At 52.8% G+C, this 17974-nt stretch overlaps 1 protein-coding gene across 4 annotated transcripts in view; it reads left to right on the forward strand.

Annotated features, from left to right (window-relative positions):
- SCRIB (scribble planar cell polarity protein) overlaps positions 1–17974 on the forward strand; it is a 141551-nt gene that overhangs the window by 42078 nt on the left and 81499 nt on the right. For all 4 annotated transcript variants that reach the window (XM_066571285.1, XM_066571286.1, XM_066571287.1 and 1 more), the window contains exons 13-16: positions 3348–3473; positions 4410–4634; positions 6048–6365; positions 8655–8717. In XM_066571285.1, coding sequence (XP_066427382.1) covers positions 3348–3473; positions 4410–4634; positions 6048–6365; positions 8655–8717 — 732 coding nt within the window. The remainder of the gene's footprint in view (positions 1–3347; positions 3474–4409; positions 4635–6047; positions 6366–8654; positions 8718–17974) is intronic.

Below are 17974 nucleotides of genomic sequence, written 5' to 3' on the forward strand. Positions count from 1 at the left end.
ATGTTACAGTCTCACAAACCCTGAGTTCTACAGCACTTCACTCTAACAAACTAAAAAATGGAGCTGTATCTCACTCTCTACAAGGCCTTTTAAGTGTAAACTGTCCAATTAAGAAATGGCACATAAATTATTTTTACTTTTAACCCAATAACCAACCACCCATGGACCACAGTGTGGACCTTTTTATCCAATTACACAAAACCACCCAAACCCATGGAGAAGAAGGTGAAGAAGAAGGAGCAGCCTCTGCCCTAGAACCTCCATCTCGCTTTATATATATTACTATATTCTAAAACCTTTGACTGTAGGGTTTTCACCCTGTGATATTACACACTTCTGTTCAAACTCCGCACCCACAATCCCAGTTCTGTCATTCCATTTTGGAAGTTTTCTCCACAGCCTCAGGTCAATGCAGTGTTCTCTTGGGGGTCAGAGTCTGTCAGCACAGAAAGTCTGAAATTCTCAGCAGCCAGGGTTCCAGCAGCCCATGCTGCAGAGTGTCCCGTTAGTAAAGTACTAAACCCTGCCTCAAAACATGCAAGAGGTGGTTTTGTGCTACCAGGGCATATGCAAAGGCCAGGACAGCAGTTTTCAGTGAGTGCTCTGAGGAATAAAGTCTGCAGGACTTTATTCCTTTTTAGTTTTTGGGAAGCCATCCTTATGGTCTGAATCCTTCTAATGAATGGTGTTGGCAGCTGTCCTGGCAGTGCGTGTGTGCCGCTGGCATTGGGAGCTTTGGGGTTTGTTGGAATTGTTCTCAACATTGTGACTAGTTTTAGAATGCTGGTTTTCTTGGCTCTCCACCTGGGATGGAACTCACTAAGCAGCACCAACTCTGCTGCATTGGGGCTGGGCAGACCTGTTAAGTCCAGAGGAGTTAGGAGGACACCCCAAGATTTTTCACCTGTGCTCTGGAGGAGTTTTGTCAAGAGTTTTTTATTTACTAAGCCTGAAACACCACTTTAAACTTCCCAGCTCCATCATTCTTCCCAAAGGCCCTATCAGCTGGAGAGCAGACTGATGTCCAGAGGGAGCTCTCAGGGCTCCCTGCCTCTGTTCTTTCCCCATTCCAGCTGCAGGCTGGGGAAGGCCTGGAGCAGATCCTGCAGCAGGAGGTGTTGGTGGTGTCCCCCTGGGGCTCTGACTCTGATAAAGGTGTTGGTCACCTGCAGAGGGTCATGGCCTGGTGTCTGGGTTTGAACAGACAGGTGTGTGCTGAGGAAGGCAGGAGCCTCCCCTGGAATGGAAAATGTAAACCCCCTCCCTCTGAATTATTATAGTTGTGAAATTAAGGGGCTCTCAGGCAAAGATATGGGAACAGGAATAACAGTTCTTTACTAGGAAAATTAAAAATACAAATGGAACAGTACAAAAAACCCCAAACCACTGCCAGAGTGAGAGCAGGCCCTGTCCCCTGTGTGTCAGGGGGTGGCACAGCCCCATCCCATGGGGGCTCAGCCCTCCTGCAGTGCCAGCTGTGGTTCTGCTGGAGCAGGGATCCTGCACAAGGGGGGAGTTTTCCTCTGCAGCTCCAGGGCTGCTGGAGATGGGCCTGGGCTCCCTCTGGCAATGCAGGGCAGCAAGAAGCTGCTCCTCTGGGAATGCAGGGCAGCAGAAGGCTGCTCCTCTGGGAATGCAGGGGGAACAGAAGGCTGCTCCTCTGGGAATGCAGGGCAGCAGGAAGCTGCTCCTCTGGGAATGCACTGGGCAAAGGCTGCTCCTCTGGGAATGCAGTGGGCAAAGGCTGCTCCTCTGGGAATGCAGTGGGCAAAGGCTGCTCCTCTGGGAATGCACTGGGCAAAGGCTGCTCCTCTGGGAATGCACTGGGCAAAGGCTGCTCCTCTGGGAATGCAGGGCAGCAGAAAGCTGCTCCTCTGGGAATGCAGGGGGAACAGAAGGCTGCTCCTCTGGGAATGCAGGGCAGCAGGAAGCTGCTCCTCTGGGAATGCACTGGGCAAAGGCTGCTCCTCTGGGAATGCACTGGGCAAAGGCTGCTCCTCTGGGAATGCAGGGCAGCAGGAAGCTGCTCCTCTGGGAATGCACTGGGCAAAGGCTGCTCCTCTGGGAATGCAGTGGAGCAGAAGGCTGCTCCTCTGGGAATGCACTGGGCAAAGGCTGCTCCTCTGGGAATGCACTGGGCAAAGGCTGCTCCTCTGGGAATGCAGGGCAGCAGAAAGCTGCTCCTCTGGGAATGCAGTGGGCAAAGGCTGCTCCTCTGGGAATGCAGGCTAGCAGAAAGCTGCTCCTCTGGGAATGCACTGGGCAAAGGCTGCTCCTCTGGGAATGCAGGGGAACAGAAGGCTGCTCCTCTGGGAATGCACTGGGCAAAGGCTGCTCCTCTGGGAATGCAGGGCAGCAGAAGGCTGCTCCTCTGGGAATGCACTGGGCAAAGGCTGCTCCTCTGGGAATGCAGGGCAGCAGAAAGCTGCTCCTCTGGGAATGCAGGGGGAACAGAAGGCTGCTCCTCTGGGAATGCAGGGCAGCAGGAAGCTGCTCCTCTGGGAATGCACTGGGCAAAGGCTGCTCCTCTGGGAATGCACTGGGCAAAGGCTGCTCCTCTGGGAATGCAGTGGAGCAGAAGGCTGCTCCTCTGGGAATGCACTGGGCAAAGGCTGCTCCTCTGGGAATGCACTGGGCAAAGGCTGCTCCTCTGGGAATGCAGGGCAGCAGAAAGCTGCTCCTCTGGGAATGCAGTGGGCAAAGGCTGCTCCTCTGGGAATGCAGGCTAGCAGAAAGCTGCTCCTCTGGGAATGCACTGGGCAAAGGCTGCTCCTCTGGGAATGCAGGGGAACAGAAGGCTGCTCCTCTGGGAATGCACTGGGCAAAGGCTGCTCCTCTGGGAATGCAGGGCAGCAGAAGGCTGCTCCTCTGGGAATGCACTGGGCAAAGGCTGCTCCTCTGGGAATGCACTGGGCAAAGGCTGCTCCTCTGGGAATGCACTGGGCAAAGGCTGCTCCTCTGGGAATGCAGGGGAACAGAAGGCTGCTCCTCCTCCTCCTCCTCCACTGCTTTGCAGTGGGCAAAGGCTGATGTGGTGCTCCCAAAGTCAGATTCTATCCAGGTAGGAATGCCTGGGTGGAGCATCTCCCAACGGGATGATGGCATTTTATCAGCCATGCAGTGGCACTCACTGGCCCGTTAACAGAAGATAATTAATAATGAATGGCCCATGAACAGAAGCTGTGTCCTGGAGGGAGGATTGGTTGTGGAAGAGATAAACTGCTCAATGAGCAGCAGATAACTGCCCCACCTCTGGCAGAGGTGATAGAATACACACACATCTTACAAGCCAGGACGCTGGCAGTGCTGCCAGGCTGGAATGCCCTGCTGAGGGTCTCTCCTTGCAGGGCCTGCAGCGCAGAGCCACCCCTCACCCCAGCGAGCTGAAGGTGATGAAGAAGGTGATCGAGGTGCGGCGCAGCGAGGTGAACGCTGCCAAGGCTGATGCCAACCCCAGCTCTCCCAACTCGGAGGTGAGTGCTGGTCCCTGGGGAGTGGAGAACCACAGAGAGCAGGGGATCACGTGTGGTGGTGTTCACAGAACGAGGGAAGAGATGAGAATCTTGGCTCCATGTTTCAGAAGGCTGATTTATTATGATATATATTATATTAAAAGAAAATTATATACTAAAAGAATAGAGAAAGGATTTTATCAGAAGGCTAGCAAGGAAAGGAAGGAATGGAATGATAATAAAATCTTGTGACTGACCAGAGTCCAAGACAGCTGGACTGTGATTGGCCATTAATTAGAAACAACCACATGAGACCAATCCCAGATGCACCTGTTGCATTCCACAGCAGCAGATAACCATTGTTTGCATTTTGTTTCTGAGGCCTCTCAGCTTCCCAGGAGAAAAGATCCTAGCAAAAGAATTTTTCATAAAATGTGTCTGTGACAGTCATGGAATGGTTTGGGTTGGGAGGAATCTTACACATCACCGAGTTCCACCTCCATGCCATGGCAAAGACATCTTCCACTGGGAATATCTAGCATATAAAAGGACTGACTTTGGGAAAGATTGGGATTGGATTGCCTGGGGAGGTTGGGAATCTGCCTTTTGATGTCATGGGGGGCCTGTGAAACAGAGCAGGAGATAGAACCAGGAGGCAGAGAACAGTGGAAGGGGAATTGTATGTGTCAGTACCAATTTTATAGCACAGGGAGAGGGAGAGAAGGCTCTGATATTCCCAGTAAAGAGTGGTGGGAATGGAGGCAGGAGGCACCTTGCTGCCCTGGTGGGAGCTGGGAATAAATCCCCACACAGGAGGGTGCACCCAGTCACATAGAGGGAGCAGAGAAGGGGAAGCTGTGGGCACCCTGAGGAAAAGCTGGTTCTGTTGGTGCTGCATTCCCCCCTCACAGCAGTCACACTGCTCTGGTTCCATGCTGACCACAAGCCTTTTCTCAGGAGAAGAGGCTGAGTGCCACGTCCAACCGCAGCGAGGACTCTCACCTGTCCACCAGCACGGCCTCCGTGGAGGGCAGGGCAGAGGACAGGGACAGGGGCTGGCCCAACGGGCAGCTGCCCGACCTGCACAGGGAGCTGCACAAGGAGGGCAAGCCCAGGGCCCAGGAGGAGCACAAGGAGGCTGCTGACCACGAGGAGGAAGATGTGGAAGTGGAATACAATGAGGTAGGAGCCTGGGAACTGCAGCAGGGTCGTGAGAAAAAGTGAAGGGAGCTGGAAGTTTCAGAGGAGGTGGGAAATAGAGGTGCAAGTAAATGAATATGGGGTTTGGGCATCACTGGAGGCAGATCCAGGCCGTGGAAGGCAGTGCAAGCAGAGGCTGAGGCAGCTTGTGGGAGCCTGGCAGGCTGTAGGAAAGCTGGGGTGACTGTGAGGGTTTGAATGCCCTCCATCCCTAGAGCTGACAGAAGAATGCCTGAGGAAGGTGTGGTTGTGGGAAAAGGCAAAAAGAAAATGGGAATCCATTCCTGCCTTGTGCTGGGCACAGCAGCAGTGCCGCTGGCCTGGGGAAGGTGTGGCTGTGGGAAAAGACAAGGATATGGAATTGGGAATGCATTCCTGCCTTGTGCCAGCAGCAGTGCCGCTGGCCTGGGGAAGGTGTGGGTGTGGAAAAAGGCAAGGATGTGGAATTGGGAATGCATTCCTGCCTTGTGCCAGCAGCAGTGCCACTGGCCTGGGGAAGGTGTGGCTACGGGAAAAGACAAGGATATGGAGTTGGGAATGCATTCCTGCCTTGTGCTGGGCACAGCAGCAGTGCCCCTGGCCTGGGGAAGGTTGTGGAAAAAGGCAAGGATGTGGAATTGGGAATGCATTCCTGCCTTGTGCTGGGCACAGCAGTGCCACTGGCCTGGGGAAGATGTGGCTGTGGAAAAAGGCAAGGATATGGAGTTGGGAATGCATTCCTGCCTTTTGCTGGGCACAGCAGCAGTGCCACTGGCCTGGGGAAGGTTGTGGAAAAAGGCAAGGATGTGGAATTGGGAATGCATTCCTGCCTTGTGCTGGGCACAGCAGCAGTGCTGCTGGCCTGAGGATGGTGTGGCTGTGGAAAAAGGCAAGGATGTGGAGTTGGGAATGCATTCCTGCCTTGTGCTGGGCACAGCAGCAGTGCTGCTGGCCTGAGGATGGTGTGGCTGTGGAAAAAGGCAAGGATGTGGAGTTGGGAATGCATTCCTGCCTTGTGCTGGGCACAGCAGCAGTGCCCCTGGCCTGGGGAAGGTGTGGCTGTGGAAAAAGGCAAGGATATGGAATTGGGAATGCATTCCTGCCTTGTGCTGGGCACAGCAGCAGTGCTGCTGGCCTGAGGATGGTGTGGTTGTGGGAAAAGACAAGGATGTGGAATTGGGAATGCATTCCTGCCTTGTGCTGGGCACAGCAGCAGTGCTGCTGGCCTGAGGATGGTGTGGTTGTGGGAAAAGACAAGGATGTGGAATTGGGAATGCATTCCTGCCTTGTGCTGGGCACAGCAGCAGTGCCCCTGGCTCTGCCCGAGTGGGACAGGGGTCCCAGGGACAGCAGGTTCTGTGCTGCCAGCCCTGTGTCCCCTGAGGCTCACGCTGTGTCTGGGCTCTCCTGTCACAGCCCACCGTGCACTTTGCCGAGGACACGCTGATCCGCAGCGAGGATGAGGATGAGGACGAAGAGCGGCCGTTCCCCGTGGAGAAGCAGAGGCTCATCCGCAAGGACACGCCCCATTACAAGAAACACTTCAAGATCACCAAGCTGCCCAAGCCAGAGGCAGTGGTGGCACTCCTGCAGGGGCTGAGCAGCGATGGGGTCCCCAAAGAGGAAGAGGAGTTGGGAGGCTGCAATAATAACACAGAGCCCAGGGATCAGGAGGAAGCGTGGGATGAGGATGACAGAAAGAATGGAGCTCTGTCTGCTCAGCCCTCCGTGAAGGTAAGGTCTTGTGGGGAAGGGGAGCTCACAGGGCTGCAGACCTGCCCCCTGCTCCTGTGGCCCAGCAGCCAGGTTGATGTGGTGCTGAGGAAGGCTCTGGCAGGAGGCTGCAGCACTTGGGCAGAGCTGCAGGTCACGGGGCCTCTAGGGGCTGCCCTAGGGCTGTGCTGTGTGGCTGTCTGACACCTCCACTGTGTCCAGCTCCTTGCACCAGCCCCATGCCACGTGCTGCAGGGACAGTTCTGTCTCACCTCTGGTGGGTTCTGCTGCTCCTTCCAGCCTCCTCCTCACTGCTGGTTCACAGGAGGATGAGCTTTGTCCCTGTGTGGATTTGTTTCCAGGAAACACTTGTTGGCACAGTGCTTCCTGGAGCATGTCAGTGCAGCCAGGAGTGTGCCCTTCCCTGTGCTGCCCCCCACACACAGCCTGATGGAGGCTGCACTGGGATTTAGGGCAGCTTGGGCTCTGAAGTTTGGCCTTACTGGTTATACTGGGGCTTAAGAGATGGGAGTCCTGGGCTCTCTTCAGCTGAACCACCATGTTTGGCTGGGGACACACAGAGGTCCCTGCCTGAGGAGGTTCCTCACAGTGGAATGGGAATACATGGATGAGGGACTCAGCCCAGTTCTCACCCAAGGGTTTGAGGATTTTGAATTGGGTGGGCAGAGGTCAGGATGTGGCCGGGTCTCCATCCCAGTCTGACATCAGCAGATCTCAGCGGTGAGATGTGGGTCCCTGGAAGGTGCTGGAGTGCTTCTGCTGTAACTCACATGCTCCAGGTGTGCATTCCCATCCCTGCTGGAGCTCGGGTTGCCCAGGAAAAGGTCCTTTCCCTCAGTGGGTGCTTGCCTTGCTCTGTGTGAGCCAATGCAGCTCATCTTGTGCTCCCTCGGGGTGAGGCCGGTTTTCCCACTGCTGGTGAAGTTCCTCAGAAGGAATGTTTGAAGCTGTCCCAAGTCCCCTTCATCCAGGACCCATCATCCTCACCTGAAAAGGTTATTTCAGCTGGGGACTGAGTTGAGGAGGCACTGACCCACTGCAGAGCCTGCGGTGCCTGCTCAGGGGTGGGAACCTGTCAGAAATCACCCTGGCTGCCAGCTCAGCCTCTGCTGGGGCTCAGCTCTCCTCCCTGCGGGGCTGCATGGATGCCTGCTCCATGAAGACATTTGTGTGCCAGCAGTGGGGATGGATGCAGGGAGCAGTGTCCCTGGGCAGGGGGGCTCGTGCAGGAGGTGCACTGAGGAGGAGACAGCACAGGCTGTGCAGGAGGCTGAAGCCTACAACCAGAGGGCTTTGTTGCAAGGACAGTTGGTTTTCAGAAGAAATCCTGAAGTTTCCTGCGCTTGAGAGCAGGATCCCAGGTGCCTGTCAAGATGTGCTTGAAAGAGAGAGGGATTGGTGCAGTTGTGTTTGGGACTGCTTTTTTGCTTTTTTGCAGTTGTGTTTGGGACTGCAGTTGTGTTTGGGACTGCTTTTTTGAAGTTGTGTTTGGGACTGCTCGTTCCTGTGCAGCAGCTTGTGGCACCACAGGCTCCTCGGTGCTTCCTCCTGTGTTTAACCCTTCCTTCCTCTCCCCCAGAGTGACCTGGAGTGGAGAGGATGCGGTCAGTTGGTGGTGACCCTCAGGGTGAGGGCCCCAGGGTGCCAGCACGGACAAAGCCTGGCCTTAGGGGTGCTCCTTGGCAGGACTGTGCTGGCGCTTGGCACTGTGGGAGCCCACGAGCAGCCCTGTTGGGGTGCTGAGCAGGACTGGGGGCTGCTCTGGGGCTGAGGGTCAGCTCTGGAGCTGTGCTGTGAGGGGGCTTGGCTGTGGAGCCCTGGGGGTCAGCAGTGACCCCAGGAAATCTGGAGCTCAGCAGTGACTCGGGGAGCTCTGGAGTCTAACAGTGAGCTGGATCAGCCCCAGAGCTCTGGAGTCAGCAGTGATTCCTCTGGGAGCTCCTGAGCTCAGCAGTGACTCCAGGAGCTCCTGAGCTCAGCAGTGACCCCAGGAGCTGGATCAGCCCAGGAGCTCTGAAGCTCAGCAGTGACCCCAGGAGCTCCTGAGCTCAGCAGTGACCCCAGGAGCTGGATCAGCCCCAGAGCTCCTGAGCTCAGCAGTGACTCCAGGAGCTCTGGGGCTCAGCAGTGACCCCAAGAGCTCTGGGGCTCAGCAGCACCTCGGGAGCTGGCCCAGCTGCGGCCCAGTGCGTGTGTTGGGTGGTGGTGGTGGTTGTGGTGGTCGTGGTGGCGGGTTTGGTTGATGCTCCACTAATCCGCATGCCTCTTTGCTGGTTCCTGTCCTAACAGGGGGTGTCGTTTGATCAAGCCAATAATCTGCTGATTGAACCTGCTCGCATTGAGGAGGAAGAGGTCTGTACCACTCCTACTGTTCTCTCTCTGCCAAAAATCATCCAGCCTGCTTGATTTGCTTCCCAGCCTCACCCGTTGTTGTAGGGGGACTCTGATCTCTCTGGGTCGAGTGGCTTCTGGACCTGGCTGATCCCAAACACGATGATTGTTTCCTCCTTGCTTTCCCCTTTTCCTCCTTTCCTGGCCTTGAGGTGAGAGTGGCTGCTGCAGAGCAGGAGTGAGCTGGAAATGATGTAAAAACCAAAGGGGCTGAGGTGGGAAGTTCAGTTCCTATTTGCTGTGTGTTGATGGAGAAGTGGGGTTGAACAAATGGACATTTCTGGATGTGTGGGTAACCCTGGTGGAGCACAGACATCGAGAATCAGCTGAGTGCTGTGTAGTGACCCTTTGCTAAAAGGAGGAGATCTCCCTCAGGGCACTGTGCCCCTGCTGGGGAAAGGACTGGAGCCAATGATTTGTGCATCTCCTGAACCTCCCCCTAATCCCTTCAAGGCTTAACATGCAGCATGAGGTGTCAGGAAGGGGCAGGTGGCATCTAGGGGACCTGGCATGGGGATGGTGCGTGTGCTAAAGGTTAAAATCCTGTGTCTGCCTGCCTGCTCATCCTCTGGCTGTGTGTGAGCAGCTTCCCGTGTTTGTCTCCAGGGTTTCAGTGCCTGGCCCGTGGGTCAGCACCTTTCTGCAGGCAGGTTTCCCAGGAGCTGCTGCCGCTGAGGAGAGGCAGGAGCAGCATCCCTGCTGACAGCTTGCATGGGCATTTCTCCCCTAGCACAGGGCCCCAGAGCCGTGTGCTGCCTGGGAGTGCTGGCCACTGAGAACTTGGCTCTGCTGAGATTTTGAAACTGAGATTTTTCTTGGTTTTGCAGTAAGGCTTTCCAGGTGGGAGGTGACAAATCCTTTCCACCCAGGCAGAGCATGAGCTGGCTCAGGTGTTGTGGAGGGATGGAATGTAAGAGAATACTGCAGAAGGCAGTCTCACACCTGAGGAGTTGCAGCTGTACTAATCACCAAAGATTAGGAACAGGCCTGCCCTCAATAGGCCACAGCTGTGTCCAGTAAGAAGACAAGTGCCACAAAAGAGTGGGTTAGCTGGGTGAGGAGAGAGTTGGAGGCAGTTGGTTGTGCTGTGAGGAGCTGCACATGAGAAATCACCGAGAGGGTATGGAAGATTTACAATAAGATGACTGCAAAGTGTGGTCCCCTGTTAGTGCATCCTGAAGATTTCTCCATCTCTAAGTCCCTGAAAACCACATTAGTATTTCTTGCATTTCTCTTCTGCATAATCTTCTGATCCTGGAGGTCTTTTCCAGCCTCGGTGATTCTGTGATTCCTGGGTGTGGCTGGTGTGAGGCCCCAGGCTGGCTCTGGAGTCCCCTCAGCACAGCCCCCTTTGCACAGATCTGTTCCCATACTGAGGAAAACGTGGTTGTGCAGCTCACAGGGAGCTGGAGATCCCCATACTGGTGGTTGGAGTCACCCAAGAGCAGACCAGCTTTGGGAAGTTGGTTGGGAATTCCTGATTGTCCTGCAGCTCTGGGGAGTGCTCAGAAAGGAACCTTGCACGAGACCAGGTTCCTCCAAGCCTGGCCAGCCTGTCCTTGAACACTTCCAGAGGGCATCTGCCTGCTGCTCCAGGGGTGATTCCTTGAGAAGAATCATGGGATGATGGAGCTGAGCAGAGAGCCTGGAGTCCTTGAGCAGCAGGGTTTGAGGTTCAGGATGCTGCTGTCACATTCCTTATGTAATGTAATACAGCCCTGGGAGAAGAGGGACTGCTGATTGCTGACTGTGTTCCTTATCCCTGAACCATGGCTGTGAGCTGGAGACTGATCTTGTCAGAGCAGAACTGGAGAGACACACCCAGCCTGTGCCAGCCCCAGCGTGGGGCACTGCCAGAGCTGCTCCTGGAGCCAGGGGGGCTCTGCTGCAGCAGAATAACAACTGTGTTAGAGTGTGGGATAGCCTGTGCTGCAGTGCACAATAACTGTGTTAGAGTGTGGGATAGCCTGTGCTGCAGTGCACAATAACTGTGTTAGAGTGTGGGATAGCCTGTGCTGCAGTGCACAATAACTGTGTTAGAGTGTGGGATACCCTGTGCTATAGCACAATAACTGTGTTAGAGTGTGGGATAGCCTGTGCTGCAGTGCACAATAACTGTGTTAGAGTGTGGGATACCCTGTGCTATAGCACAATAACTGTGTTAGAGTGTGGGATAGCCTGTGCTATAGCACAATAACTGTGTTAGAGTGTGGGATACCCTGTGCTATAGCACAATAACTGTGTTAGAGTGTGGGATACCCTGTGCTGCAGCAGAATAACAACTGTGTTAGAGTGTGGGATAGCCTGTGCTGCAGTGCAGAATAACTGTGTTAGAGTGTGGGATACCCTGTGCTGCAGTGCACAATAACTGTGTTAGAGTGTGGGATAGCCTGTGCTGCAGTGCACAATAACTGTGTTAGAGTGTGGGATAGCCTGTGCTATAGCACAATAACTGTGTTAGAGTGTGGGATACCCTGTGCTATAGCACAATAACTGTGTTAGAGTGTGGGATACCCTGTGCTGCAGTGCACAATAACTGTGTTAGAGTGTGGGATAGCCTGTGCTATAGCACAATAACTGTGTTAGAGTGTGGGATACCCTGTGCTATAGCACAATAACTGTGTTAGAGTGTGGGATACCCTGTGCTATAGCACAATAACTGTGTTAGAGTGTGGGATAGCCTGTGCTGCAGCACAATAACTGTGTTAGAGTGTGGGATACCCTGTGCTGCAGTGCAGAATAACTGTGTTAGAGTGTGGGATAGCCTGTGCTGCAGTGCACAATAACTGTGTTAGAGTGTGGGATACCCTGTGCTGCAGTGCACAATAACTGTGTTAGAGTGTGGGATAGCCTGTGCTATAGCACAATAACTGTGTTAGAGTGTGGGATACCCTGTGCTGCAGTGCACAATAACTGTGTTAGAGTGTGGGATAGCCTGTGCTATAGCACAATAACTGTGTTAGAGTGTGGGATACCCTGTGCTGCAGTGCACAATAACTGTGTTAGAGTGTGGGATACCCTGTGCTGCAGTGCACAATAACTGTGTTAGAGTGTGGGATACCCTGTGCTATAGCACAATAACTGTGTTAGAGTGTGGGATACCCTGTGCTGCAGTGCACAATAACTGTGTTAGAGTGTGGGATACCCTGTGCTATAGCACAATAACTGTGTTAGAGTGTGGGATACCCTGTGCTGCAGCACAATAACTGTGTTAGAGTGTGGGATAGCCTGTGCTATAGCACAATAACTGTGTTAGAGTGTGGGATAGCCTGTGCTATAGCACAATAACTGTGTTAGAGTGTGGGATACCCTGTGCTATAGCACAATAACTGTGTTAGAGTGTGGGATACCCTGTGCTGCAGTGCACAATAACTGTGTTAGAGTGTGGGATACCCTGTGCTATAGCACAATAACTGTGTTAGAGTGTGGGATACCCTGTGCTGCAGTGCACAATAACTGTGTTAGTGTGGGATACCCTGTGCTATAGCACAATAACTGTGTTAGAGTGTGGGATACCCTGTGCTATAGCACAATAACTGTGTTACAGTGTGGGATACCCTGTGCTATAGCACAATAACTGTGTTAGAGTGTGGGATACCCTGTGCTATAGCACAATAACTGTGTTAGAGTGTGGGATAGCCTGTGCTGCAGTGCACAATAACTGTGTTAGAGTGTGGGATACCCTGTGGTGGATATCTCTGTCCCAGTTTGGTCTCCATCCTCTCCTGCATGGCAGAGTGGCTGTGCTGGGGTGCAGAGAGGCTCTGAGAGGAGGAAAGCAGCGTGTTGAACACCTGTTTGGTGGCACAAGGTTAGAGCTGAGGTGTTTTCAGATGGCTCTGATGGAATAGCCTGGAAAGCTGCTAGGCAGGTTGCAGAGCAGTAGAAGGAGAATCCCAAGGTTGCAGAGCAGTAGAAGGAGAATCCCAAGGTTGCAGAGCAGTAGAAGGAGGGTCCCAAGGTTGCAGAGCAGTAGAAGGAGGGTCCCAAGGTTGCAGAGCAGTGGAAGGAGAATCCCAAGGATGCAGGACAGTGGAAGGAGGGTCCCAAGGATGCAGAACGGTGGAAGGAGGGTCCCAAGGATGCAGGACAGTGGAAGGAGGGCCCCAAGGTTGCAGGACAGTGGAAGGAGGGTCCCAAGGTTGCAGAGCAGTGGAAGGGGGGCCCCAAGGTTGCAGAGCAGTGGAAGGGGGGCCCCAAGGTTGCAGAGCAGTGGAAGGAGGGTCCCAAGGTTGCAGAGCTGTGGAAGGAGGGCCCCAAGGTTGCAGAGCAGTGGAAGGAGGATCTCAAGGTTGCAGAGCAGTGGAAGGAGGGCCCCAAACTGTGTTTCTGTGCCCAGGGCTGCTCTGTTGTGGCAAAGGCTGGTTCCATCCACGCCCTTGAGTGTGCCCAGCCTTAACCCATGTCCTGCATAGCCCCTGTAGGTCCAGGAGCTGCAGAGGGCTCTGTGCTGCCAAAGCTTCCACTGCTGGGGGACGTGGTCAGGATTTTGTGTCTCACTCTGCCCAGGGACAGAAGGAGCTGCCTTTCCACTGCCTGAGAAGGAGAAAAGGTTTCCACAGGTGCTGGGTGTCTTCTTTGCTGCTGCTCAGGTGTCGCATCCTGTTGCTCTGCAGGCAGGGAGGGAGCCTGATCCTGTGGAAACTGCTCAGGAATGTCACCATTTGTGTTGGAATGCCAGCCTCAAGCCTGGCACCAGCTAGGGTTTGCCAGCAGGAGATGTGACAGCACAGCCTGGTCCTGGTCCTGGAGCATCCTGTGCCCAAAGGGTTCAGGTTTGGAAAGGCTCCACAGGTAGTGGGGAGCACTGGGATGTGCTGGGAGCCATCCTGAGCCTCCTGGAGCATCCTGAGCACCAGGGACTCAGCTGTGGAAGGGCCAGCACAGGGACTGGGGAGCACTGGGATGTACTGGGAGCCATCCTGAGCCCAGGACTCAGCTATGAAAGGACCAGCAAAGGGACTGGGGAGCACTGGGGTGTACTGGGAGCCATCCTGAGCTCAGGGATTCAGCTGTGGAAGGGCCAGCACAGGGACTGGGGAGCACTGGGGTGTGCTGGGAGCCATCCTGAGCTCAGGACTCAGCTATGAAAGGACCAGCACAGGGACTGGGGAGCACTGGGATGTACTGGGAGCCATCCTGAGCTCAGGACTCAGCTATGAAAGGACCAGCAAAGGGACTGGGGAGCACTGGGATGTACTGGGAGCCATCCTGAGCACCAGGGACTCAGCTGTGGAAGGGCCAGCACAGGGACTGGGGGGCACTGGGATGTACTGGGAGCCATCCTGAGCTCAGGACTCAGCTGTGGAAGGGCCAGCACAGGTACTGGGGAGCACTGGGATGTGCTGGGAGCCATCCTGGGCCTATGCCTGGGCACACACGTGGAGCTCTTCCCCTTGCTCTGGTTTTGCATTTATGTGAGTGTGTGCTGCATCAGGGCATTGTCAGACTTGGAATTCTTATGTAGCAAATTTGATTTTCTCACAAGGTGACCCATAAATTTTAAACCCGGAAAAGTTTAATAAACCTCTTGTGTAGTGCAGGTGAGTTCACATCACCTGTGTTTGCTCACCTGGCTTGGCAGGAACATGACAGAGTGGAGTGTTTTTGATGTTAAAAAAAACACTCACATTTTTCATATTTAATTTTTAAGATGATCAATGTTCCTATTGAGCAGAGAAAAATGCCCCGTATTTTCTCCTTTAATTTGTCTGGCTTTTAATTTATTGCCATCCAAATGTTTTTATGACCTTTTCCTACTGGGTTGAAGGGTCCTCAGTGTTTTTTTATGGAATCAGAATGGCTTGGATCAGAAGGGACCTTTTAAATGTCACCCAGTGCCACGCCTTGCCATGGGCTGGGGCACCTTCCACTGTCCCAGGTTGTTCCCTGTCCTGTCCAACCTGGCCTGGAACACTTCCAGGGATGGGGCAGCCACAGCTGCTCTGGGCCAGGGTTCTGCCACCTTCCAGGCCAGGACCCTCTGGTTTGGGGGCAGTTTGTGACCTGGGGGTGGGTTTGTGACCTGGGGGTGGGTTTGTGACCTGGGGGTGGGTTTGGGGTGGGTTTGTGACCTAAGAGGGGGGTTTGTGACCTGGGTGTGGGTTTGTGACCTCAGGGTGTGTTTGTGAGCTGAGGGTGGGTTTGTGACATTGGGGTGGGTTTGTGACCTCGGGGTGGGTTTGTGAGCTGGGGGTGGGTTTGGGGTGGGTTTGTGACCTGGGTGTGGGTTTGTGACCTCAGGGTGGGTTTGGGGTGGGTTTGTGACCTCAGGGCGGGTTTGTGATCTCTTCCTGTAAATGTTCAGCCTCACCCATGGACCTGTGTCAAGGACAGGGACATGAGTCACCCACAAAGTGTCAGAGATTGAGGATTGATTCATGTGACTCCTGCTTGTTCCTCATCACTGATCCCAGCTCAGCTTCAAGTTTTGTCTGATCCAGAGTTCTCTGGTGACCAGGAGCAAAGTGTGGAATGATTCTCACACAAATGCAGTTCCCTTTGCCTGCTCCAAAAGTGGGGCAGGATTGTTTTGGTTCTGCCCTGTCACACAATCATCTCATTGGCCTCAGAGAGAGCAGAAAGCAGCAGAGAAGGGACTGATGGAGTGAAAATTGCACATTTAAACACAGTGCTACAGCAAATCCAGTTCTCCCTTTGCACTGGGCAGGTGCCCTGTGTGTAACAGGCAGGGGGCTTTGCTGCTTTGTTATGTCCCAGAGTCAGGCATTACAATAACCCCCACAGCAATCACAGGGGCTGAGGCATTCACCTGCCCTCACACTGGTCCCTGTGTGCTGCAGCGTGCTCTGAGTGTCACTGGAGGAGAGCAGGAGCTCCCAGCAGTTCCAAGACCCCACTGTAGTGGGAAACAATCCCCAGCTGGGCACTGGGCAGACTGGGACAGGCTGGAAGAGGGAGTTTAGCTGGAAAAGGACTGTGCTCACCTCAGGAGCAGCAAAGCTCAGTTTGCAGGGAGGATAACATGATTTAGGAGGAAGTGCTGAAGTCAGGTCTCCTACCAGCCCAACATTATGCTCTGGTTAATAAGTCAGTCAGACTTTTCATTAAACACTGCTTGTTTCATCCTGTTAGCAGGGTGTGCACACACAGATCCCTCCTCCAGGGAGAACCCCAAAACTTCTCCATATTTCTGCTTCTGGAGTGATCAGAAAACTTACTTTTAATCTGTCATTTGTTAGGTCATTGTTTTCATTGTATTTTATCTTGTGCAATCTCCTCCCTGCTGGCTGACCCGTTGCCTGCTTGTCTTTGGTGTAATTCTATGGACCCCAGTCCTGACTTCTTCCAGCCTTCCTTTTGCTGGATTAGAGAAACCAAATTTCTCTGGTAAGAGGGATTTCCATTTATTCCCTGCCTTTTCTTCCACTTTATCTGCCTGAGCTCAGGTTTGGTGGCTACAGACAACATGAGAGAGTTTATCCAGACCTTGGTCCACTAAATTCCATGCTGCTTTTTCCATTTCAGACAAGGCAGTTCCTGCTCCTGGATGGGAATTTCTCTTTGTTCTTACCTTTATTTACACCTTTAGCTTTTCTTCCTGTATCCTTCAGGTTTGGGGAGGCTTGGCCTCTAAACAAAGAGCACTTAGAGATGTCTCTGCCTGTTTGTTCTGAGGCAGGTGAGGCCAGGTTTAATGGAAGTTTTCCATGTATTCCACTGTTCCTTGGATAAATGCTCTCCTCCTGCAAGGCCTGCCCTGAGCAGCACAGCATTGAAGTAGGTTTTAGGAGAGTTGTAAACTCCCCAGTCTTCACAGCCTTGTAATTGTGTGTTAAATGATGGCTAAAAGGACCTTTAGAACAGTCTGAAACTGCTGGGCTGAGAGGAGTCTCCAGTGGAATTTTATAGTGGAAAATACAGTGAAGAAAAATGGCTGCTCCAAGGATTTCACCACACAAGAAGGGTCAGTAAGAACAGGAATAAAAACTCTGTGGTGCTGCAGAGATGAAATGGAATGTGTTCTGGTGTTACCTGTTCCAGCTGAACCCAGGTGTAGGTTTTTGTCCTGTTTCTGGTTCTGAAATGATTTGAGGATTGGTAGCTTTGGACAGTGCTTTTTGCTTCTCTTTAAGCATTTGAGTGTTTTCATTTCCAGGGAGATCCTGTCCTGCTGCATTCCGTAGTTTGGCCAGGCCAGATCCTTGCAGGATTCCCTTCTTTTTCTGTCTCTGTGCCCCTGACAAAGCTGGCTCCCAACTGGGATAAGAAGGAAGTGCCATCTTCCTAAGTGCCACTTTGTGTCATTCATTAATGAAATAACCAATCCTGGAGTCTCACTCTGTGTAGTTCATTGATGAAATAACCAATCCTGGAGCCCCACTCTGTGTAGTTCATTAATGAAATAACCAATCCTGGAGCCCCATTCTGTGTAGTTGATTGATGCAATAACCAATCCTGGAGCCCCACTCTGTGTAGTTCATTGATGAAATAACCAATCCTGGAGTCTCACTTTGTGTCGTTCATTAATGAAATAACCAATCCTGGAGTCTCACTTTGTGTAGTTAATTAATGAAATAACTCATCCTGGAGTCCCTATTTGTGTAGTTCATTAATGAAATAACTCATCCTGGAGCCCCACTCTGTGTAGCTCAGTAATGAAATAACCAATCCTGGAGCCCCACTCTGTGTAGCTCAGTAATGAAATAACCAATCCTGGAGCCCCACTCTGTGTAGTTCATTGATGAAATAACCAATCCTGGAGTCTCACTCTGTGTAGTTCATTAATGAAATAACCAATCCTGGAGTCTCACTCTGTGTAGTTCATTGATGAAATAACCAATCCTGGAGCCCCACTCTGTGTAGTTCATTGATGAAATAACTCATCCTGGAGCCCCACTCTGTGTAGTTCATTAATGAAATAACTCATCCTGGAGCCCCACTCTGTGTAGTTCATTAATGAAATAACCAATCCTGGAGTCCCTATTTGTGTAGTTCATTGATGAAATAACCAATCCTGGAGCCCCACTCTGTGTAGTTCAGTAATGAAATAACCAATCCTGGAGCCCCACTCTGTGTAGTTCAGTAATGAAATAACCAATCCTGGAGTCTCACTCTGTGTAGTTCATTAATGAAATAACTCATCCTGGAGCCCCACTCTGTAGTTCATTGATGAAATAACCAATCCTGGAGTCTCACTCTGTGTCGTTCATTGATGAAATAACCAATCCTGGAGCCCCACTCTGTGTAGTTCATTA

This window comes from Molothrus aeneus, unplaced genomic scaffold, assembly GCF_037042795.1.
Source record: "Molothrus aeneus isolate 106 unplaced genomic scaffold, BPBGC_Maene_1.0 scaffold_43, whole genome shotgun sequence".
In the NCBI taxonomy this organism is placed as follows: domain Eukaryota; kingdom Metazoa; phylum Chordata; class Aves; order Passeriformes; family Icteridae; genus Molothrus; species Molothrus aeneus.